Here is a 24,255-nt window from a genome sequence, read left to right on the forward strand (position 1 = left end):
TCCTAGAGCTGTCATTGTTCTTCACACTGTCGGTCGGACAAGTTATAGGCGCCACTCTTGTGATCTTCATTGCTAATGTGCAAAACAATCTTCCAGGGTCTTACACTGGTGCAGTCAATAAATACATCCTGTCAACTCAACCACCGTCCAAGTAACCGCGTGCACTGGCGTAGCGAAACTTGAGGGAGCCCCCTGCAAAGTACTCGGAGGGGCCCTCTCTGAACTCAGTTGGGAGTTCACCAGCCCCCCTTGGAGCTTAGGGCCTCCCCCCCACATCGCGGGGACTGCGAGGGCCACTGCACTTATATCCTTTGCATCATGCTATGAAGCTGCCACTAACGGGTTTTACCCATTTAAGGCCAGCTCAGATAAGCACCAGATATAATACCTCTCTGTTGGTAAGTAGGTGGAGTTGATTGCACTGGTGTGTGCTATCTTCCCACTGTGTAGTGTGCGGTATGGACTCTCCAACTTTAGCCATTATTGTCGACGGGGGTATCATGACTGCCTAGTGGGTACCGTGGTTTATAAGTATCTGTGCTTCTTTTAAGTATCTAAGGTAGCTGTTAAGATTTGCTAGCCTACTGCAGAGATCTAGAAATGTGTAGGAACCTGATGAAATTCCGACAGATCTGTCTCAGCCTTTTATCCTTACCTGGCTGATAAACTGAGTGTCATTGATCTGAATGTCCTCTGTAACGGTACAGATCTGCAACACTGTGCCACCACACGTATCTACGAAGTAATTTATTTCTCTAGCTACAATGCTTACCCTTGTCTTTCTCCTATTTTTTCCAGTGACGGGATTTGACTTGTGGGGTGCCGTGGTCGCAACTGGAGTAGTGTGCACTTTCTACTGTACCTTGGTATGTTTGTGGCTCCCATTTAAAATTGTACTCGTGCCTTCACAGGCCCTGAAACAGGATGCTGGAGTTTGGCAATTGCAACACGAGTGTCTTATGTATTTTGCTTTTATTCACGAGACTGCAAGTTATTTTCATAAACAGGCAGGGTCACATTGAAACCCTTGGTGTAACACAAAGCTCTTCCACAGGATTGCAAACACGAGAGTAAGTGGAAAACAGTAGACGTGGTTAAAAAAAACTAGAATAATCCTATAGGAGGTGGCAGTTTAGGTTTAATGCAGCAAAGTCTAAATGCATCTACTTGGGGTCTAGAAATCTTTTAAAGCAGTAAAGGATGCGAGATGGGTAGAGTTGAACTCTAGGGCAAAACGGAGAGATTTGCTGAGAGGCGTGCCCGGCTGAGAGGCGGGCAGCGCCGGGGCAGTTATTGCATACCATTCTTCCAGTTACCCCACTGGGCAATATTCTGATGAGCTCCATTTGACACATGACTCTCTCTGCTGGTCGTGCAAGCCCTGGGCTGTCAACAGACCGCTGAGCCTCGGCAGGGAGCCCACACAATCCACCAAACAAGAACACATTTGCTGCTGTCATATGGGAGATGCTCAAAGTAGCTGCATACCGGGGAGAAAAGAACAATGTTCTGAAACATAGGGAGAAGTTTAATAAACAGGAACATGGAGCCACCATGTATTTGTCATGAGAAGAGATGCGGTGTAGCCTTTTAACTATCATCCATGGAGTCAGGAGACCTAGTTTATAAACCCACAGATCAGGTCACACCTGAAAACATTGACTAAAAACACAAACTGTAAAAACGAAATTTGAAAATATCTACTGGCCAAATATCTACCATATCGAAATATCTACCTACAAAAATGTTGATCCCTTTTAAGTTGCTAGATCCAGAAAAACTCATTTTCCCTATTGTAAAACTGGGCGGATGTAATGTACTATACGGAGTCCTGTGCTGGCAGATTTAGAGGCAAGCCCTTGGAAATTGGCTTATGTGGATGGAAACGTTGTTGTAGTGTCTTTTTCATGTATGCAAGATATTTTGGCAGTTTTCAGTCTATATACTTAAATGCTTGTGGAGTTTCATTAGAGCTGTAGACTACTTGGGAAACCACTTCACCTCCACTGTCACAGAATGCATCGAACATTTGATTAAATTCAAGCAGACATTGTTGAAAGTGTGAATGTACATAAGTTGTGAGGCCGCATCTTCAGTATGGTGTCCTTTCTGGAGACCTCGTTCTTCATTAGCCATGTGCGACCCTAAGGGCCATGCCAGCGGGACTGTGTCCAGTCTTAAAGCTCCAATTATAAATGTTATGTCCAGCACAAAAGGTCACAGCAGGACTATGCCAACTATTTCTGGATGCCATGTGGAGTGTGGTGTCTACTTCCGGAGATTCCTCCCAAAATAGTGTACTCGGCCAAGGCCACATCTTGGTTGTTGGGCCCAGCTTTAGAGGCCTGTTTGCATTATTGTATCATGCAGGTTTGAAGTCCAGGACTGGGTCCAGTTCTAGAGGCCTCATTCGAATACTATCTCCAGCAATGGAAGCCAGTCCAGTCCTCTTTTCTGCCCTGCAGTTTGACAGTCCTCGTTTTAGAAGGAAAGCTGTAAGTGCCATAATACAAAAAACTGGATGAACTCTCTTGGCTAGTACAGGTCTAAACCTGTTGCTGAAATGACCTGTCGTCCAGCGCTTTTGTATACCAGATGTCACGAGCTCTGCAGTAGTTGAACAAGAAACGTGTAGTAACAATCAAAATGAGAATATTTAGATTTTTTCTTGGCCAATAAACTCTGTTAAAGTTGAGACTGTAACGCTCTTTCTCCCCTTCTCGACAATGGTGCCTTGAGTCTTCACAGATTAGAAGACTGCGGCTTACCTCCCACATATACAGAGAGAGAATATTTCTGAATGTGGACCAGTAGGAACAGGAAGGAGCTATATCCTCCATTTTAAACACGTGGAATACACTATGGAGGTGTTGAAAGATATAAGCCCAATTAATATCATGTGACTGAAGCGAAAGTGGGCACGCTCCCACCCAGATGTTTTCTACTGAAACTATTTAGGAAACATTTCGGAAAGATTACTAAGGTTTTTATGAACTATACATACGAAAAAAGCAAAACCACAGAACGGAAATATTTACTAGTGTTAGTAAGAAGACCTTCAGTTGAAAATAGAAGACAGATTCAATAATTCACGTGGGTTGAGTTGCACATAACCCCACCCAGAGCAGTGACAGTGGCAGACGAAGGTCAAAGAAGTCAAACTTGTCCTCGTGCATTCAAAGCAATGCAGCTCTCCTGGCATCGGATGAGGAATTACTAAATTAGGTAGAGCAATAAAGCAGCAATTAAAGGAGTGAGTCATGGGGCAGGTGATAGACAGGCTCTCCACATCATGGACCGATGGGAATCCACAACTACAGTAGGCCACAGATGCAGAGTTTTGCCAGAAAATACACCTGTATCCCTCAGTTTGGGGAAGACATGTTTCAGGCTCAGAGTGGAATAAAATATAGGGGTTATTAAACATATTTGCACTACCTCTGTTTGTCGGGAAGCCAATTATTTCCAGAGGTGCATAGCAATGACATTTTGGTTGCTGCCCACAAACGGCTTAGTGCAGTATCTGGGAGTCTCTACTGGCTCAGATTTAGACCCCGTCGGCATATTTGCTGATTAGTGTCAGGTGTCTCAGCAGAAGCCAGCCTTCTTTTTGCCTTCCTCAGGTGATAAACAGATGTGATATCACCTGAAGGATGTAACACGATCATGTGTCAACACTTACCAGATAGCCAGCCTGAGAATGATGCGCTCCTGTGCTCATGGCAGAGATCACATCTTGAGGGAGATCCTCTAGAGGGCTTTAGGTGACATCTCTGTTTACTTCCAAGGAGAAAGAGGATCCTAATCTGGGAAAGGGACTCGCTTGACCAAACTCAGCGGGATAAGGTGCCCTGACGTCCCTCTCCCCTCCCGCTTTATCGCACGTTGTTGAGTGCCTAGGTGGAACAGAGGCCCACCGTTCTTCAACCAAAATAATCTCAATCCCACGAGGATCAACAGTCCAATAAAACAAAACAAACAACAAACATTTGCAGATTCCTCCGTCCATAGATAAGTGCGTAATTGAAGACCCTTTGTAAATATTCTGAGAGTATGGGATCTCTGAGAAGTCGAGTGACAGATCCTATCACTTCCCTCTGGAGGGTCGGCTTCCGCCATATTCTTTCCCCAGACAGAGATGATGAGTGGTGGGGCCAGGCTGTGATGCCAGGGTATGCACTGCAGTTAAGGTGGCCAGTGTCAGGGGTCCGTCAGGAAGCACAGAGCCTCCTGAATAGAAATCTTGTGCATCTTGTTGTCTGATTAAACACATGTAGGCTCAGCCCCCTACCCGATAGTCCAACGAAGTTTCACCTGCTTTACTCAGATCAAGCTTCCCAGATACTGATGCGTCTTTTGTCTATTTCCATACCTACTGCTAGCATTGTACGTTTCAAAATAGCAGCTATCTCGAGACCCCAGTGCCACCGAAATCAGGCTGAGCAGGGTCAGTCACTAGGACAGGCCACCTGTGAAAAGGACTGGTGAAGCCCTGGGATGAAAGAATGTCCTTAGTGTTCGGTAGAGATGGCGTCCGCGCCTAGTCCAGATGAATGAGTTGATGGTGTGGTTAGAGCAATGCCTCAGTCACTGTAGATCGTGAATATCTGCCCACAACTGAGGTGAAACCAGTACAGCAAACATGCTAGAGTTGGGGCCAGATTCACAGAAGCTCCTTGGCAGCACGCTCTGCATACACTAGGAGCAGCCTTGGGTTTTGACAAAGCAGCCTTCTCCAATGCCTGTTAGCGGTGACTTAGAAGATGCAGGACTGGCTAAGAAGAACTTCTCTTTGCCTACACTGCATGCCCCTTTAAAACAAGGAAGAATTACATATTAGGAGCCTCTGGTTTTGTCATAAATGTAACGTTCTACTCACCAAATCGTTAAGGTTGTGCGACATTCAAGTCTGTCAACTACATCACAACACCGCCGACAAAAACCATACCGAGCCAATTGTGTCTGTGATTGTTGAATTTATTTAAGAGACTTTTTTCTATGTCTATGAAAGTCATGTTTTGAAAGCAATAAATGTAATTAGCACTCAGAGAACAATATTCTTTGAAGGCCAGCCGAACAGAATGTTCCCTCTCTAGGCTATAGCTACTGCTGCCAGGCTGAAAGGGGACCATTCTGTGGCCTCCACCTCCCTGTTCATCCAGTGAGCCTGCGACTCACCCTTAGTCCGAGGTACTGGCCTGGAGATCATCTGAAAGCTGGAGTAGGTTTCTTCATGGGAACCGGCTCTTTCTAACTGCCCCTCTTCTCCCCTTCTTTGTCACAGTGGAAATGCAAGCCCTAACAAAATCAGAAATATAGAAAAAAAGACAAACTGATGTGTTTGTTTATTTTTTTCTACTGTTTTGTGGCATTGGTACTTACGAAGAGGGGACTGGCAATACCTGGCCATGTTGTCTTTACCTGCCAGGCAATAACAGCTGCTCATTTCCGTCCTCTGATTGCTTGGGCTCAGGAGCATAATTGTGGGGAGGGTAATTATTGCTCGCACTTTATTAAAAAGTGTCAGCAGTGCTCCAATGCATCAGAACCAAACAGCGTGCATTTGCACCGGGAAGAGCGGTCATATGAACTGTGCACTTGCAGACGGGTAAACTGGGGTTCCGAGGCCACAGATGTACCCCACTATTCTGAATACCACACAGAAGTGTCGTTGATCTGGATTGAATTACCTATGACTTACACTTCTTACTCCAGCTCGCATTAGTGAGGACTTCCATACGGTTGCTGCTTGTCATTGTTAGACCCAAAACGTTAGAAATGATGGCTGATGCTTTCAGTGAGAGGGTCCGTGTGCTCCAGGGATAGGTAGGATGTTGTGGGTCTGGATACATGTTTTTTGTGGCCGGACAACAGGGTGCCACCCTCAGGTCAGATTAATGATCTTGGACAGATTTACAGAAAAAGCTAAAAAAAAAAAAACTGGGCAGAATTATAGCTAAATTGTTACAACACAAAACACGGCTGGACACGCGTGAAAAGAGATTATGCAATTTGTCACATATTGGTGACATTTACTTGAAATACATTTTGTAGGATTTTAGCGCCTTTGCAGTTTGATGTGGACTGACTGTTTTAATTTTTCCAGCAAAAAAATATTTCATTTTTAACCACAGCTAAAACCTTTTCCCCACACCTCCAAGATGGTAACCAGATCAACTAACATTTACTTTATTTAGTTTAGCTTCAAGGGCACTCCTCAGACGACCTCCTTATTACATGCACAAGAGTGGCTCACTTTGGATAGAGCAGCAATGCGAGCGCTAACTGAAGGCCTGGGATTGCATCGATCAGTTATTGCCTCCATTTGTAAATAGCCCAGACAGCAGGAAGTCACAGGCCAGACCTGCCAGCTACGGCCGCTGTGTAGCAGTGACAGGGAGCATTATTCGTTGTTCAGTGTATAATCTAAATGCCCACCAACCCCAGCTATTGACGTATTTCCCGTGCCCATACAAGAAATCTAGGTTTCAGCCTCATGAAAGATCCAGGATTCAATGGCCCTTCAACAAAGACAAGCATTTGCAAAGCCGTTATGTCTTACTATAATCTGCCAACGCATGCACATACAGGCATTCACAAAAATGCTGTTAACGTTTGTTGCATGCACCAGTGCTTTTTAGGAGATTACAGTATAGCCTATTTTCTACCCCAGTGCTGGGAATAAAGTAGCAAAAGACTGTTTTCTGTTCAGAATGCATATAGTCGATAAGGAATTGATTGTTATAACCAGCATGATGATTGAGTGTAATTTTCATATGTAAAATAGCATGATGAGATCACGTTTTAAGGTTAATGCTGTCATTCATGCAAAAATCCTCCATTTTGAAAATGGGCATAGCCACAGATTCTGCCATAGAGTGGGTTTTCACCCAGAATCAATTTTTCCACTAGGTTTACTTCAATGGGTCGCCTCAACCTTTGTGCATTCAGAGCTTACTTTTTCAGAATAGTATGGAAAATGTTTAGCAGGCAACACCATTCCAGGCACTCCCAATGACATTTCAGCCACACCCAATGACATTCCAGCCACACCATCGGACATTCCAGTCAGACCCAAGGACATTCCAGCCACTCCCAATGACATCCCAGCCACTCCCAATGACATTCCAGGCACTCTCAATGACATTCCAGCCACTCCCAATGACATCCCAGCCACTCCCAATGACATTCCAGGCACTCTCAACGACATCCCAGACACTCTCAATGACATTCCAGGCACTCTCAATGACATTCCAGGCACTCTCAATGACATCCCAGCCACTCCCAATGACATCCCAGCCACTCCCAATGACATTCCAGGCACTCCCAATGATATTAGTCTATTTCCTCTGGTAAAGGCAGCGCCCCAGATTCATTCGTTGTACAGACACCTAGTTCACGGCCACGAGCCTAAAGTGCATTGCAGTCAAACCCGACCTGCCCAAAATGAACCAGCCCCCACTGATGATACTATACATATTGCGTTTTCCTCTCTGTTTTTGCTGAGCATGAAGAAATGATGTCATCAGATACAATTCTGCTCATGGCAGCTCGGCTGTTAATTAATTCAGTGACGCTCCCTTTCTGTGTGAGACCCAGCCTAGGCTATGGCTAAGCTCCAGGCTTTCTTTTGCACGACGTGTCCTTGGAACTGTGAGTCATGGTGGCTCGCGCAGCAAGGCGGGAGCTCAGAACATTGCCAAGGGGGTTAGAATGGATCCTTCCTCAAGTAAGGCCTTAACGGGTACATGCTGCAGTGAGTCAGCAGGACTAGAGAGCAAGGACTGAAACTCCAGCATCAGGGTTTTGACTTCAGTCAGTGTTAGTCACATAGCAGTGACACAATTAATTCTGAGCAGGTGCCTTGAAAGGTGCACTATAGCTATGTCTTTTTTTTAAATTAGAGGTGTTTATTATTTTGTTTGGGCAAATCTAAATGCTCCCTTTTTGAGTATTGAAGGCTGCGGACGTCACCTCCTGTTATGTGGCGATCCACCCAGTGAACCTTGCCCACTGTGGTCCAAAGTATACAAAAAAGTGATGGGTGGAATGCTAGAATTAGTCTCAAGACCTGGCAATTACTCTGGCCACATCTCAGTCCTTCATTAGCTGTATGCAAGTCAATCTTGACCCTGATCCAATAGGAACAGTCCAGCCCAAACAGATCTGGAAAACAAGCAAACCAAAACTGCTTTCTCCTTGGTTGAGGCTTTTCAGTTGGGTGTAGGTTGGCTCCTGTGGCTCCATGACCACGGAGCCCAAGCCTGGGCACACCTGTTGCAGCGAAGCGCTTTCAAATGTTTTTGTTTTTAACCTCATAGGAGCTGGTAAAAATGAAGCAGAGTCTGGAAAATCACACAGACATATAATCTTATTGTGTTTTATCACTATAATTGTATGTTATAGAAGTTCAATGTTTGATCCTCAAGTGATTGTTATTTCCTATAGGGTGGGCTGAAAGCTGTTGTCTGGACAGACGTTTTTCAAGTTGGAATCATGGTTGCCGGCTTTTCCTCTGTCATCATTCGTGCTGTTGTTGTTCAAGGTGGAATTGAACCCATTTTAAATGACTCCTTCCATGGCGGAAGATTGAACTTCTGGGAGTAAGTTTTCCAGATTTTTTTTCCTGCATCTTCATGCAACATAATTGCTTCAAAATTGATTATATGATTATTTTCTTTGAAATACGTTTGTAAAGTCACACAATGTAAGCACAAGTGAAAGTTTCAGCATTTACATCCTATAGAGTGAAACTTCTGAACAGTGCTGAATTCCTGAGCTTTTGTTCTCAATCATCCTAGGAATGATTTGCATGAATGCATCAGTCACTCCTGCACTGTCTCCTCCATGAATTATCACAAAGTTTAAAAAACTTTGCGAAGCACCGAGGACTTGACTATTCAGTATGGAATAACACAAGTCCTGGAACGTGCTCCTCACGACCCTAGCGGTGTTTCACTCATTCATATCTACTGCCCTGATGCTTAGGCAATTGGTCCACATTTCTCATTCTTACTAGAACATTAACATCAATGTATATATATATATATATATACGCTCCACAAAATGTGTCGTGTTTCCGAAACAAAATTCACTCGAGCCCCGATGTGGTTCTTGAAGCGTGGTTATTTTATTTCATAACATGCAGCAAGTCAACGCCCGACGCGTTTCGGTGCCGAAACACCTTGATCACGGGTCAGAGATACGTTTGTGGAATATCAATACAAATAGTGCAGTTCATATTGTCTTGAGCCCACTAGGGCAGTACATTTATGCAATATCCTATGTAGTATGTTATCATTAATGAACTCTATTGTCTAGAGCCCACTAGGGCGGTATTATGTTGTGCAGTATTTTTGTGCAAAATCTATAGTATATTGATATAACCATTGGAAGGTTTAAGAGAAGCGTTATCTCTATATGCAGTTTTTTCTGCAAAAACGTATAATTCAATATGTTAATCATATGATGGCTAAATTCACGCCACTGATTTACGAAGAGAATATGGCTCTAGAACTGTGTTGTAGGCTTTGTCATGATTGTCTTATATTAATCATGCATACATTGTTGTTTGTACAAATACTTGATGAAGAAACTTTATTGACACAACAATGCGTCATCATGTTGGTCAAAACACCATTCCAAGATGTCTGCTAAAACCACCTGATCGTAGAGACGGAGTAATCCTATTTCTATGTATATGAACTGTACTATATATATTGGTATTCCACAAACGTATCTCTGACCCGTGATCAAGGTGTTTCGGCACCGAAACGCGTCGGGCATTGACTTGCTGCATGTTATGAAATAAAATAACCACTCTTCAAGAACCACATTTGGGCTCGAGTGAATTTTGTTTCGGAAACACAACAAATTCTGTGGAGAATATCGAGAGGGTCGCGACCTCAACTCGAGCCCGCCGCCATTAAGTGGCCAGGAGATCCGCGACTTTTATGTTGGCGAATATATATTTTTTGGATTCTTACCCTTCCTATTATGCCTGCCTGGCTGCCTGCCTATCTATCTAAAGAAGACATATGCATTTTTATTTTACATGTTTATTGGGGCGGCTTGCTTGGGAAAACATTTTTCCAATGTGCAGCTAGCAATGGACAGTGATTGGAATGAGAAAGTTTATGTTTTATTACATTTTTATGAATGCATTTTTGATACAACAATGGCCACTTGTGAGGCCCAGCGTATTTATGTGAATCTATTGCTGCAGTATTTCCCATACGATTATGGATTTTAATACATAATTTGAACATTTCGCACAAATATTTCTAGCTGAAATGGATGAAAATAATATTGCTAGAGAATAATCCACATAATTAAAAAAAATGTCCCCATAATTTTGATGACATTTGTGTATAACTTGGTTCCTCCTGAGGCATAATCCTAGCTCCCCAGACAATAGTAAAGCTCTGCAGACACAGCTCCATGTGCTAGTGTGTTACTAAAATACTTTACATGTGTGCATTTGTGAGGAAACAGGAAAAGAGCTAGTACAATGTAATCAAAAAGAAAGTCATGGCTTCAATGTATATTTCACATGTCAGGGGGATAGCTAAATGTTATCAATATAAACTAATTTCAAATAAAGCAAGAACATGTTAGTAAGGCAAATGTCTGAACAGCTTCCAGGCGCCCATATCAGGAATATTTCTCCAAAGGCATTTTTGACAATCATATTATCAAGTGTTGATTCTATTATCACATCTACAATTTCTATTTTTTCTGCACAGTTTCAACCCCAATCCATTACAGAGGCACACTTTCTGGACAATCGTGGTTGGTGGGACCTTTACGTGGACTGGCATCTATGGGGTCAATCAGTCTCAAGTTCAGAGATACATTGCCTGTAAAAACATATTTCATGCAAAAATGTAAGTGTTTTTTGGGAGTGTTGTATTGATTGCTTTGTTAACGTTGTTGCCATATTATTTGTCCAGGACTGTGCTGCACATTATGTTGTATAATTGTACTGTACATTATGTTATATCAATGAGAACTATAAGCTCACACACTCGCCACAATTGATTGCACTCGAAGCTTGGTGGGCCGAGGCCAAACTGCACTGGACAATGGTCACCAAGAGGGAGTGGGGTCAGTGTGACGCGTGGTGACAGTCTAACTCAGCTCAAGAGCCAATAACAACTGAAGCACTCACCTTCATTGGCTCCTTGTGCAGGAGTGCGCTGTTGCAACACTTTCTTCTCTTGCACAATGTCTCAGTGGAAGGAGAGAGCTGCGGGGTGTGTCAACATATATTGTGACATTTGAACTTACTTTATGTTCCAGCTATGCATCAGTAATAAGACAAATGATTCATTGAATTTCTTGACAGCAACGTCTTTCGCAAGCTCTGTTGCTGCACATAGGCACTGGACATATTCGTTTGTTATAGCGATCTGGACATATTCGTTTGTTATAGCGATCTCCGGCCCGCATGGTGAGGTTTGTACCTTGTCATGGACTCTGGTCACATGACCAGTTCAAGAGTATGTAGATCTAACCTCGCTCTCCATGGGGTAGATTACCTCAGTCTCTGGTGGTTATGTGATTCAGTCAATTCCCCACAGTGGCGTAAGGGTGTGAGAAGGTAGCAATGCTTTTCGCAGTTTCTGTTGTACATGCTCACTCCCTGAATTCTCCTCTTGGTATTGGCTTTTCCATGCTGTCTACTTTCTTACCATAGTCTCTTTGGGCCTGCAAGCATGGAACATAGACAAGCCTAACCTTCAGCAAACATTTATGCATCTTTTTACTTAATTCAACCTATCTTATAATGTATCATTTTCTTCTCATGATTTAGGGGTGTGCAAATCTGTAAAGTTTTTTTGTCATTAACTTCCCACAGTTCTTTGCAGTTTTTTTACATACTATCTTCTAGTTCATTAAGTTTTGTGCATATAGGTTTTCCAGTCTGTTTTCAAATAAGGGCTTTCAAACTCTTTTTAAGTTGCCTCGAAACATGTCACCAAAATTCCGTTAGATTTCAGACGAAAACTTAACTCATAAGAAAAGCATCCACGTTGAACGAAAGCCTGGATTCACAAAGAAATATTGCCAATTATCTTGAAAAAACAACTCCGTGGCTTAAATTCAGGATAATGTGGAAATGCCAAGAACTATAGCGTTTCCACATCCAATCTCTACACGAGACTTCACTTGCATAATTAAAAAAAAAGCACATTACGTTCCTGATTATCTTTTTTTATTTCTAAAAACTTTTTTTATGTCTTCATGGGAGACCATTATGAGTTTCACAAAGCGGTCTGGGCACCTATGAGTGGCCTAATATTTCTAGATCCAAAATTACAGGGTCTTGAAGCTCCAGGCCAGGTTTTATAGGTGTATATCAAACCCATTAAGAAGAGTGGGCGTGGCTGCAGTCAGGGGCACACCCAAGCCCTCATCTGCCCTTGCTAGCACCAGGGAGCAGCAAAAAGTGCTCTCCCAAGCCCCCCATAGCTTGGCATGGCTACCCATAACACCCACCTCCAATCCCTGTCACTCATTACTTGCTGAAGGTTACCACCTACTCTGAGCATGTGGTAAGGGGCAGCATTAGCCTGCTCAGAATTGGGCAGAGAATGCTTAAAAAGACCCAGTATTTCTGGGGCTAGCAAGGCATTCCCGTGGGTAGATTGTAATCCCTGTAACTCATTGGGAGATTCCAGCCAGCTGTGTTAATTCAGGCCCCAGTATCGCCACATAAAGTTATCATGGCAGTTGTAATGGGACCACAGAGTTGCCCACATATTTATATTTATACTTGCATTCCAGTATGTAGACTACATTATGTAGTGTTACAGTTTATAAATTAAAAGATGGGCCATTTTATGGAGTCTGCGTCCAAGGCAAAGGATATTTTCTCCATAGTGAATGAGCTCTCTTTGCCAGACCGTGTCACTCCCCAACCTCAACCTACACAGTCTTTGTGCGACTCACTCAATGCTTTCTTCATTGATAAAATCATCACTATCAAGAACAATATCCCCCCGCCGTCATCCTCTTCTCCTCCCCCTTTACCTCCCAGAAATCCCTGCTGCCTGGATGTCTTTCCCCCGATTTCCCTCTCTGAGTTTTATTCGTTACTGCATAAAGTGAGCTCTGGCTCCCCCAATGATTGCTGCCCTCCCCAAGTCCTTAAGGAAATCTTCTTGGCCTGCCCCGACCCTCCACTGGCATTACTGAACAACTCGCTGGCGTCGGGGGTAGTCCCGGACTCCTTTAAACAGGCAGTTGTAATACCCATCCTAAAAAAGACCAATGCCGACCCAACGGTCTTGAGCAATTATAGGCCCATCTCCCTTCTCCCCTATCTGGGGAAAATTTTGGAGACATAAGTCACTCGCTGCCTGAGTGCTTTTATTGAGAGCTCGTCTTTTCTGGAGGCCCAGCAAGCCGGTTTCCGCCCACTTCATTCCACCGAGGCGGTCATTGTGGCTGTGATGGATACCCTGAGAAAGGGCGCCGACAATGATATCTCCCAAGCACTTGTCTTGCTGGACTTATCGGCGGTCTTTGACACGGTCGATCATGTAATATTGATCGACCGTGTCAAAAATGCCGGCATTCAGGGCGTAGCACTCGACTGGGTTAGATCCTTTCTGGATAGGCGCTCTCAGGCAGTGCACCTGTCTACCTTCTCCGCCTCCTATTCCCCCCTATCTTGCAGAGTCCCACAGGGCTCCGCTCTATCCCCTTTGTTATTTAATTTGTACATGCAGCTCCTAATTGCTTCTCTTCGCAAATCCACAGCCACTATCTTTAATTACGCGGACGACTTGCAGTTAATTTTTCCTATTGACACCTCCCTTTCCTCCTGCACCAGCTTCCAATCTACCATGCTTGAGATATCGGAATGGATGTACCACAGCCAGCTCAAATTAAATCCTACCAAGACCGAGCTTGTGCTGGTGGGCGGAGCAGCCAACCCATGGAATGACAGCTTTTGGCCTCCCTCATTAGGGCCTCCTCCTTGCCCCGTCAACTCTGTGAAGTGTCTTGGCGTAGTCATCTCCAGTGACCTATCTAAGCGGCCTCAGATTAGTGCTGTCACGTCATCCTGCTTTTTCCATCTGCGCAGGATACGTAAAATCAGCAGATTTCTCACTAGAGATGCACTTATCCTTGTCATCCTGGCCCTCGTTATGTCGAGAATTGACTACGCCAACACTCTGTATGTGGGAATTCCTGCATACCACCTCCTCAGGTTGCAGCTGGTGCAAAATCAGGCAGCACGCTTGGTTTACCATCAGCCTAAGCATCAGCATGTTTCGCCGCTGCTGCGGAGCCTGCATTGGCTCCCGGTGGCTAAGCGCTGCAATTTCAAACTGGGCTGCAGGATATTCAAAGCTCTGTCTGAACTGGCTCCTGTTTTCATTTCTTCTAGTCTGAAGCGATATGTTCCCTCGAGAGATCTCCGCTCCTCCTCTCACAACCTTTTAGTCATCCCTAAAATCAAACGCAAAAAAACATGGTGGTTTATGTTTTTCTTTTTTGGCCCCCAGAATCTGGAATTCCCTTCTGTCTGCTTTCCGACATTGCCCCACCTACGACTGCTTTCGTAGGATGCTGAAAACGTTTCTCTTCCAATCAGCCTTCGAGTAATACCCGTTCCTGCCCTTCGCATTTGTTATGAGCGCCATGAAACCGTTCGGTGACCGAGCGCGGTATAAATAATTTTAACATAACATAACATAACATTTTGTATTCTCATCGTAATCATAACTGAATATTTTCTGATTGACTGCAAGTTCATGTGCCATGTAGAACACACTTTGCAGACATATTCTCATTGTTAGTTTACAACATTACTAGTCACTAGATTAGCTTGTCCCTGCATTTAGGCAATTTGCAATATGTAAATGAAGGATATGTTCACATTTCTAGGTTATGATCCTCAGCAATTTTTAAATGTGTTAAGGTTGTACAATGATCGACTTATACAACGAGATTATTGATTAGGATATTGGTATATCTCATTTCTAATTGGGTTTAAGATTATGAGTCATTATTTGCTTCTTATTTATAAGATTCCTCCAATTGCCCGTCCTTAGCTGATATTATCTAATAAAAATACTGCTGAAGTATGTTTGTTATACAGGTACTTTTTTGTATTTCTTGCACTGACCTCTGCTCTGCCCAATAAAAAAAAAAAAAAAAAAGATTCCTCCAATTTCCCGTCCTTAGCTGATATTATCTAATGAAAATACACTGAAAAAAAGTCCCTTCCTCTTTTACCTTGCCCCTTGATGTCTGAATTTCTCTAAACTTTGCCTTGGTTTTCTTCACTGCCCTGACTTTTACCTCATCCACAACCCTGTGCCTCCTTCTACCCCTCGTCTATTTTTGCTCCCCCTTCTAACGCCCCGTTTCAGTCCAGCAGCACTCCGTGCCGCATTTCCTTCTCGTTCCTCAATTATTTCCCACCCATGACCATGTATCAAGTTTCTGCCCCAGCTATTTTGGCTCCTCCCACTCCTTGGGCTGTCATCCTGCCAGCTCCTTGATTTACTTGACACATCCAGCGACTTGTGACGTGTTTTCCCCACATAGTTTTTCGCCTTCTCCGTGTTAACTACAGTCCCTTGAATTCTAACAGAGGCTGATAGGGGTGTGCTGGTTGTGCCATGTAGATTCAGAGTGTCGTTTGGAAAAAATAGGAAATATGCCCTCATCCATCATTCCGAGCAAAGTAGACATATTGGGCACACAACCTTTCAGAAGTGCCTCGAGCTAATCGTCTCATGTCATCTGCTGTGGCCAGTGAGTGCGTCATGAGGAGATGTCCTCCATTGTGACTGGTGAACGCAGCAGCAGGTCTAGAAGCACACTGCCCACTTGCTGGGAGGACTGAATGTCTCCCCCTCTCACTCTTCCTCGAGGACCAGAGCCTGATGAAGAGCGAGCAGAGTGCAGACGGCAGCTGAAAGTAGGAGGAATGTCTGCAACTCAGAACACGTGATTGTGCAAAATGCCTCCTTATTGATGCACTTTGTTTATTTGCAATTTTATATTGCGTGGACATGACCCGAAGGCATCAGAGCACTTTACAACAAGCAGGATTCATTGGTTACAGTTATATAGTTAAACTCAGACGTTTACGTCGGTAGATGAGTACAGGAGTTACCTCAAGAGACATTTACTGCAGTTGGGCAGAGGACAGACACAGTTAAGGCATCGATTTAGATGGCTGAGTCACATAACAAAGCTAGTTAAGATCATAATGGAAAGAGTACTTATGTTAATGTTAATGTTATGGGAATTTGTATAGCGCACGGCTGCCTCAGCCAAGGGGCGTCCCGGCGCTGTGAACAGACAGTTTGCAGAAGGAGAGAGGCGCAGAAATGGAACAGTTAATGGAGAGAAGAGTTTTAAAATGGAGAAGTTATTGAAAAAGGTGGGTTTTGACAGCCTTTCTGAAGGCTAAGAGATCCTGTAGCCCACGGATAGCTTCAGGCAGGCTATTCCATAATTTGGCCGCCAGAAAGCTAAAGGAGCGGCCGCCCACTCTAGCCAGTCTGGTGCGGGGAATGATCGCAAGATGCTGCCCCTCTTATGTCTGGCCAAAGGTGATTAACCAGGATGCCTGTCAAATAGGAGGAGTTTGAGGTTCTTTTTGAAGGCGACGAGGTAGGAGGTTAGGCGGAGTAAGGTGGCAGAGACTTCCAGATTCTAGGGGCACTACCAGAGAAAGACTGGTTAATGAATTGTTCTCGATTGAAGGTGGGGGTTCCAGCAGCACGAATTGGGCATTCCTGTAAGCCCTGTTTGTCACAGAGAGTCTCAGTTTCTTGTTTTGGTAGTTTGGTGAAGAGGAGTGCAGCACCCTGTGGGTAAATCAAGCAGTTTTGAATGGGCCTGCGCTTCAATGGAAAGCCACTGAAGGGTGAGCGGGCGGGGGTAAGGTGGTCACATTTCTTGAGACCTAAAATGAAGCGTGCTGCAGCAGGTAGAGTAGCTCTCAATGGTCCTAGGTGAACTTTGGGAATGCCTGAGAGAAGGGCAATTCCATTGTCTAATTTGAAGAGAACAATAGACTGCACCACTCTTTTGAGGTCCTGTTCTAGAATCAATTGTCTGATGCCCCACAATTGCCTATATTGGTGTTGTGGGCTGGTGGACATGCCTACAATGTGTCTGTGAAGGTTGAGATGATTATCAAGGGTGATGCCAAGTGATCTGGCACTCTGAACAATTTAGACCTTCACTGCTGGTTCTGGCATCTGTTCATTGTCGCAGACAGATGACGATGAAGAGGAGGATGATGATGGTGCTACTCCCTAATAGGAAGAGAAATATGATCCATTGGAATAAACAGAGTCTAGTCCACCACATTCTTGATCTGTTAAAAGATTGGAAGTATAAGAGTGATTTGTCGAAGTCATTTCTCATTTGGAGCACTTGGGCCCACCACGTCCTGAGAAGGAGGATGAGAGGAAACAGAAAGCAAAAACAGGTCCTGTCTGACTCAGAGCTCTTGTGCGCAACAGCATGCTTCCCTTACATTCTTCACTGGGTCTTATCAAATTTAGCCTTGTACACTTGCATCTGTTCTGGAGCAGAAGAGGGATGAAATGGGCTGGACTTTCGAAACCTGCCCGGCTTCATCTCCGTCCTAAAATAGGTCATGCACATGCACCAGGCAAGTCACCGGACTATCAGCCTGATTCATCGACGGGACGTTTTGCGTGGCCCTAATAGCGAATTATAGCGACTCGCTATAAAGGACATGCAAAACGGTATTCATTAAAAAATTAGAGGAAAAAAAACGATTCGCACGCGACCGCAAATACCGGTTGCGACTTTCGATATTCGCATATAAATCGCTATTTCCGGCAACATCCGTGTCGAAATAGCGATTACTCTAATAGCGAGATCGTCAATAGCGGGAGCTAAAATAGCGCGAGATCGGGAAAACGGGAAGTCGCATGTGGAGCACAGCGATGACATCACAACCAGGAAGCAGCCAGGGCCCACCCCCATACACCACAGTGAGGCAGACCTCGAGTCAGCAACTGGAAGAGCTCCAGCAAATCTGTGAGGAAAGTATTGAGCAAGTACAGTGCAGCAATGTCAGAGGAGCCAGTTCCTGGGCCCAGCAACACCACAGGGCGGAAGAGAAAGCTGAAATTCTCCGAGCAGGAGCTGGAGAATTTAATTGAAGGGGTGGTGGCCAACCACTCCAAACTGTTTGGGAAGGACTCCAGGAGGGTTGCAGAACAGGAAAAACGCAGGATCTGGCAGGGAATAGCGTCAACGGTGAACTCCGTGGGTGTGGCCGACAGGTCACTGGACGAACTGAAAAAACGCTGGTACGACCTCCGGGGTCGTGCCAAGGAGAGGGTGGCAGAGCGCCTTGGAGAATCATCGGGCACAGGAGGGGGAGAACCTACAGTCCCTCCAAACACCCCCATGGAGGACCAGGTAGAGAACACCCTGGAGACAGAGGCGGTCATCGGAGTGACTCGTATGGACTCATCCCGCACCACCCAAGACACCCGAGGTAAGTGGCATGCGACTGCGACCCTGTCCCCTATGAATGTCCATGACCAATTAGCCTCCCATATTGTTCCATAGTCATGCCATCGTTGGACATCAGGTAATGCCCTGAAGCATTGTGGGACATGTAGTGTGGCCACAATGTAGTTTTACCACAATGCAGCCAGACAGGTTCCAAAGTACGCAAAGCCATAGCCAGTCAGGGAATGTCACCCAGCATGCATGTAGCAACTGCACGTGTGACAGATACATGCAACTAATGAGCGTCCACATCCCCTCACAGGTGGTGCAGACAGCAGCGACAGCGAGAGGCTGCAAATTGATGAGGAGGCACCGGATGAGGAGGAGGTGCCGCCACATACACAGCCACCAGCCCCTACTCCCGCGGCCAGATCCACCACCAGTGTGCCACCAGCCCCTGCCCCAGCAAATACTACCGCAGCCAGATCCACCACCAGTGTGCCTCCTGCGTCTGGCGCAGCAAATACTACCGCGGCCAGATCCACCACCAGTGTGCCACCAGCCTCTGCCCCAGCAAATACTAACGCGGCCAGATCCACCACCAGGGTGCCTCCAGCCCCTGCCCCAGCAAATACTCCCGCGGCCAGATCCACCACCAGGGTGCCTCCAGCCCCTGCCGCACCAACAACGCCTGCCGTGACACCACCAGCAGCTGGTGCTTCTACATCAGGGCCTGCGACAGCGCCAACACAGCGGCCACCCACTGTGTCAGGCCAGCAGAGCAGGCATGGCACGCCTCGCCTGCAGACCAATGCACCTAGCAGCAGGAGGGGGAATGGACCGGCGCTGCTGAGAGTGAGCGTGGAAAGACGCATGCTCCGTATCCATCAGCTGCAAGCACGGCAGCAAGGTGCCATACAGCTACAGCTGTACAACATTGGGCGCAATGTTGCCGGAGTGGGGGACCGGATGGCCAGCATGACTGCAGCCATGGCAGGTGTGGGTGAGGGAATGGCCAGCATGACTGCAGCCATGGAAGGTGTGGGTGAGGGAATGGCCAGCATGACTGCAGCCATGGCAGGTGTGGGGGAGGGTATGGCCCGCATGACTGCAGCCATGGAGGCCAGCACTGCTGCAAATACATTGCAGCGCAACGCAGCACGCCGCCGCCATCGGCAGCTATTGACCAGGCTGAGCGCCTACACCAGGTCTAATTATATAATGAGCAATGCCACAGCACAGTTGTCGCGGCGGTCCCTTGCGCAGCAGCTGCAGCTCATCCAGTGCTGCGAGGATGTGGCCAGGGTCCTTGAGCACCTAACCAGTGCCGCGACAGCACTACACCGTCCTGATCTACCTGCCACTGTTGGTGGTGATGATGCCAGTGAGGGGACATCTAGTTTGAGCAGCCACTCTGCCTCACACATAGGGGCACTCAGGCGCAGCACCAGGGCCACACCAGCAGCACGTGCCATGGAAGACGAGGAGCCACAGAGGCGTTTGGGTGGTACGCGCAGGAGGCGCACATGACTTTCTATGACTCTTACAGGCACAGGCTGAGTATAAGCCTGCCCTGTCCTTTCGCACAGCAGTATGCAGAAATACTGTTAGCTAAGTCAACATTAATAGTTTTACCATTATTGTGAATGAAACAAATATATTTATTTTAACAGCACACATTGGCGTAGTGTCATTTTGGGATTTTTGCATGCATTTGTGATTTGTGGGGTGAGGGTGGAGGGTGCATCAGAAACTGTTCAGTGTGATGTGGTTGCGACGTCTGTGGCCTTCAGCAGGATTCTCCCCGTGTGCAAGGCGCGCATGAGCAGGTGGCCGGTCGTCCCCTTCTGATTCACTGCCAGATATGTCGACTGGTGTCCGGCGCTTGGTTGCAATGTTATGCAGTATTGCGCAGACAGCCACAATGCGGCAGCACATTGCAGGACTGTAATACATGGCCCCACCTGTCTTGTGCAGTATGCGGAACCTGCTTTTGAGCAACCCAAATGTCCTTTCTATGCAGTTCCTTGTCCGAATGTGCGCAACATTGTAGCGGCGTTGCTGGGGTGTAGCAGGGTTCAGGTATGGGGTGAGGAGGTAATCACGGAGGGCGTAGCCACTGTCACCTGAATGAGAGGAGCAGAGGGTGAGTGCCTGTGCTGCGCTGCTACTTCATAGCAATGTGACATTGTCGACAAAGTGTACTTACCAAATAGGTGTCCTTCCCCAAAGTCTCCCCTGGCCAGTCGTGTGTGTAGGCCGCTGTGCCGGAATATATAGGAGTCATGGGTACTCCCTGGGTACTGGGCCACAATGTCAGTGATGAAAGTCTTGGCATTGCAGACCATCTGTATGTTGAGGGAGTGATAGGACTTCCGATTGCGGAACATATACTCCGTGGCAGCTGGTGGGCAGATGGCGACGTGGGTACAGTCTATGCATCCGAGTACATGGGGAAAATGTGCTACATTGTAGAATTGTAGCTTGGTTAACTGCAATTCCTGTTGGCTGGTGGGAAATTTTATGTATCGGTGTAGCTGGGTCAGCATTGCGTCAACAAAAGTCTTGAGGCAGCGTGACATGGTGGGCTGGGATATCCCCCCAGCAGCCGCTACTATCCCCTGGAAGCTCCCAGAGGCCAGGAGGTGCAGGCTACACAATACCTGCACATGTGTAGGCACCGCATTGGTACGCCTTGTTGGGTGCTGCATCAGGGGGTCAAGGTCGTGTATGAGCTGCATTATCATTTCCCCATTTAGCCTGTATTTAGCATAAATCTGCTCTCTTGTTTGCCCCAGCAAGGTCACCCGCTGGCGGAATATCCTCTCCTGGATCTGGCCTCTCCTCCATGCTGCTCGCTGTAGCCTTCGGCGCCTCACGACCATGTACATTCCTGGCATTGTGGAACTCCTAATGCAGCTGCTGTATGTCCTAATGTGTGATTGGTCAGCCCTGAACCTGTTTCTGATTGGCCAACTGTTATTTGACTTTTTTTTTCATGGCTTTTATGGTTACCACCTGCTTTGAGTTGTCCTTAATTTGCGCCGCGCAAAATGCGATTTTTGGGTTTTTCTCTATTTGCGGCAATTCATGAATACCGATTGCGATTGTTTAGCGAAACCGCTATTTATTTCGCTAAATCCGTGGATAGTCGCTTCTTCCGAATAGCTAGTGCTCTCCTACCGGGATTGTGCGATTATTATTGCGTATTCGCTATTTTGTGTTTGCGATTCAATGATGAATGCCGATTAACGACATTGCGCCCGCAATTGCTTTTTCGCAGCTATTGCGGGCGCTATTTAGCTTGATGAATCAGGCTGTATGCCTCCTGGGAAACCTAACGCCAGCACTCACTTCCACTGCACTGGCTTACAGGGTAAGATCTACACTGCTGGCCACGAGGAACCAGAAAAATGCCCTGACTTTACCATAGCTCCATGCACTACTGAAAACTTTCCAGAAAATTCTGTCAGCCACACGTCAAGGGCCAGCCAGACACTGCCTGCTCAGGCTGAAATACAAGCCCAGCCGGTGCCGGGGAAGACCCGAGCAACACAGGCATCCGGCAGACCCCACATCAGTGCTAGCTACAGGTGAGAGTATCGAAAAGAGAAAGTGAGAGCCAGTGAACCCTTTCACGGGATACACTACTGTAACCAGCAGAAAGAAACAGGCACAGTGAGGGACAGACGTGGACATAGAGAACTTTGAAAAACATGTACAAAGGAACTTTGCGTAAAACAGTCCCTTATAAGTACAGCGGGCTACCTGTGTCAGGGTTGCAGGCGCTTCTCCTGGAAATGAAGACTGTGACAAGGAAGAGCGGTGAGAGCCATCAAATATTTGCCAGAATTTAAGACAACATGGCCTCTTTTTCACACTTTCCTCATGCAACTAAAGCTGATTTTCATTTTTAGAGACGAGACAGTTTTAATTCTAAGGCATTTGTAGAAGAACGGAAATATAAAATCACTTTCAGCAGTGCAGGAAAGTTGGAGATGTGATGATTTCTGAGTCACTTGTGGCCAGCTATTCAGTAAACCAAGAATCAATTCTGTACCCGACAGAACCAATATTTTCCTCATTCCTGTACACCCAGGTTTTGAGGGGTACTGGGTCCCCCCATTATACTAGATGCATCTATTCAACGCAGCTGCATCTGAGTCAAAGTTAGTAAAACACAAGTAGTTTCACTGAGCCTTATAATACAAACGCAGGGCTTCAGTGTTCTCTGCACAGCAGGAACGGGGAACATACGATCCATATGTTTTGCCAAAGAATGATTACGTATATAACTCGATTAACCAAAATATATGGTAACCACGAAATGTCTTCAAGCAATTGGCAAGAAGGGCATAGGCAGGTTCCATTCACAGGAAGAGAGGCAGTATGGGTGGGGCAGAAACAAAGGAGCTGTGAAGTCAGTGTAAGCAACAAGCTGTCCCTATTTTAAATACTTACATAATTATAAGGTTTTAAATTATTTTCAACTCTTTTGAACCGCAGGTCCCTGTATGTGAATCTGGTCGGACTCTGGGCCATTCTCACCTGTGCAGTGTTTTCTGGCCTCGCCATGTATTCGATATACCATGACTGCGACCCTTGGACCGCCAAGTTTGTGTCGGCTCCGGACCAGGTGAGCTGTGTGTTGAATGTGGTACTTTACCTGATCATAATTGATGTTGGTGGCACAAAAGACTCCCTATTTTCTTTTTAGGTCTGGCCTAGACAAAGCTACAGATGGATTTTTCAGCTTCATGTGCACACACACACACACACACACACACTTCACCTTCATGCATCTACACACTTGCGCACACTCACTCACACACGTGCCCACTACATCTAGGACATGGGAACAACATGAATACTCTCCTCAGCGTTCACTATCAAACAAGGATTTATCAAGGATCGACGTGCAATGCAGGATGCCCTGCTTCATATTTGTCTATGTTGAAGCCATAAAAGAGGTGGAGTCTGATGTGCGGAAATAGGATGTATTATTTGTACGTTAAATACTCGCTTCAGAAACCTTCAGAGTATTGTTTAGGGCACTTATGAGGATAGAATATTCCCCAGTGCAGCTGATTTCCCACAACGTGCACCAGCACTGAATCCACAATTGCTCTTAAAAGGTAACATGTCAATAGACTTTGTTAACACACATGTCCACATCAAGAGGTGGATGACAGATTCCACCTAGGGTCTTGCTATTCGGTGCCTGCTTGGTGAGATGTTTGGTCATGAACACTGCCAGTTTTTTTTACTTGATAACTGGCTTACTACTTGACTAAGAATACGCTGGTAGCCAATAAAGTTCATGATGGTTTAGCAATTTCTTGGTTCCAGTACTATTAATTATGTCTTACGACTATTCAAGTGGAGCGTGTAGTTGAGAAGCAGTTCCCCTGAGGCACACACGTTTCTCAGAATCAGCGAATGGTTGGCCTAATTCTTATATCTTGTGAACTAGTGGATAGCCCGTTGGAGCAGAAACGTCTTCACATTTCCTTTGCTAATTGTGTATCTTCTCAGTAGATGCACACGTGTGCACCTTCTTTCTATCTTCTTGGGAGATACATGGGCATATACTTATGTCCACCAGGCTGTATCCAGTTGTCGATGGGCCAAGTGGTGAATTCTGCTTCCTGCATCCCTTAGGTTCCTCGCAGACTGCCGCTGCTGTATGTGAGGTCGAATAGAAATCGAAGGCAAGAGACTGCCATGCTCACAATGGGAGATTCCAAAATATGAGTTAGTGCACTGAATTAACCCAGGAGG

General features: G+C 45.8%; 1 protein-coding gene across 1 annotated transcript in view; it reads left to right on the forward strand.

The window, feature by feature from the left end:
- Positions 1 to 24,255, forward strand: part of LOC144818194 (sodium-coupled monocarboxylate transporter 1-like) — a 139,591-nt gene that overhangs the window by 65,933 nt on the left and 49,403 nt on the right. Inside the window, exons 4-7 of the mRNA XM_078675335.1 lie at positions 799 to 866; positions 8,449 to 8,603; positions 10,746 to 10,886; positions 22,981 to 23,110. Coding sequence (XP_078531461.1) covers positions 799 to 866; positions 8,449 to 8,603; positions 10,746 to 10,886; positions 22,981 to 23,110 — 494 coding nt within the window. The remainder of the gene's footprint in view (positions 1 to 798; positions 867 to 8,448; positions 8,604 to 10,745; positions 10,887 to 22,980; positions 23,111 to 24,255) is intronic.

Source organism: Lissotriton helveticus, chromosome 1_1 (genome assembly GCF_964261635.1).
Source record: "Lissotriton helveticus chromosome 1_1, aLisHel1.1, whole genome shotgun sequence".
NCBI lineage: Eukaryota > Metazoa > Chordata > Amphibia > Caudata > Salamandridae > Lissotriton > Lissotriton helveticus.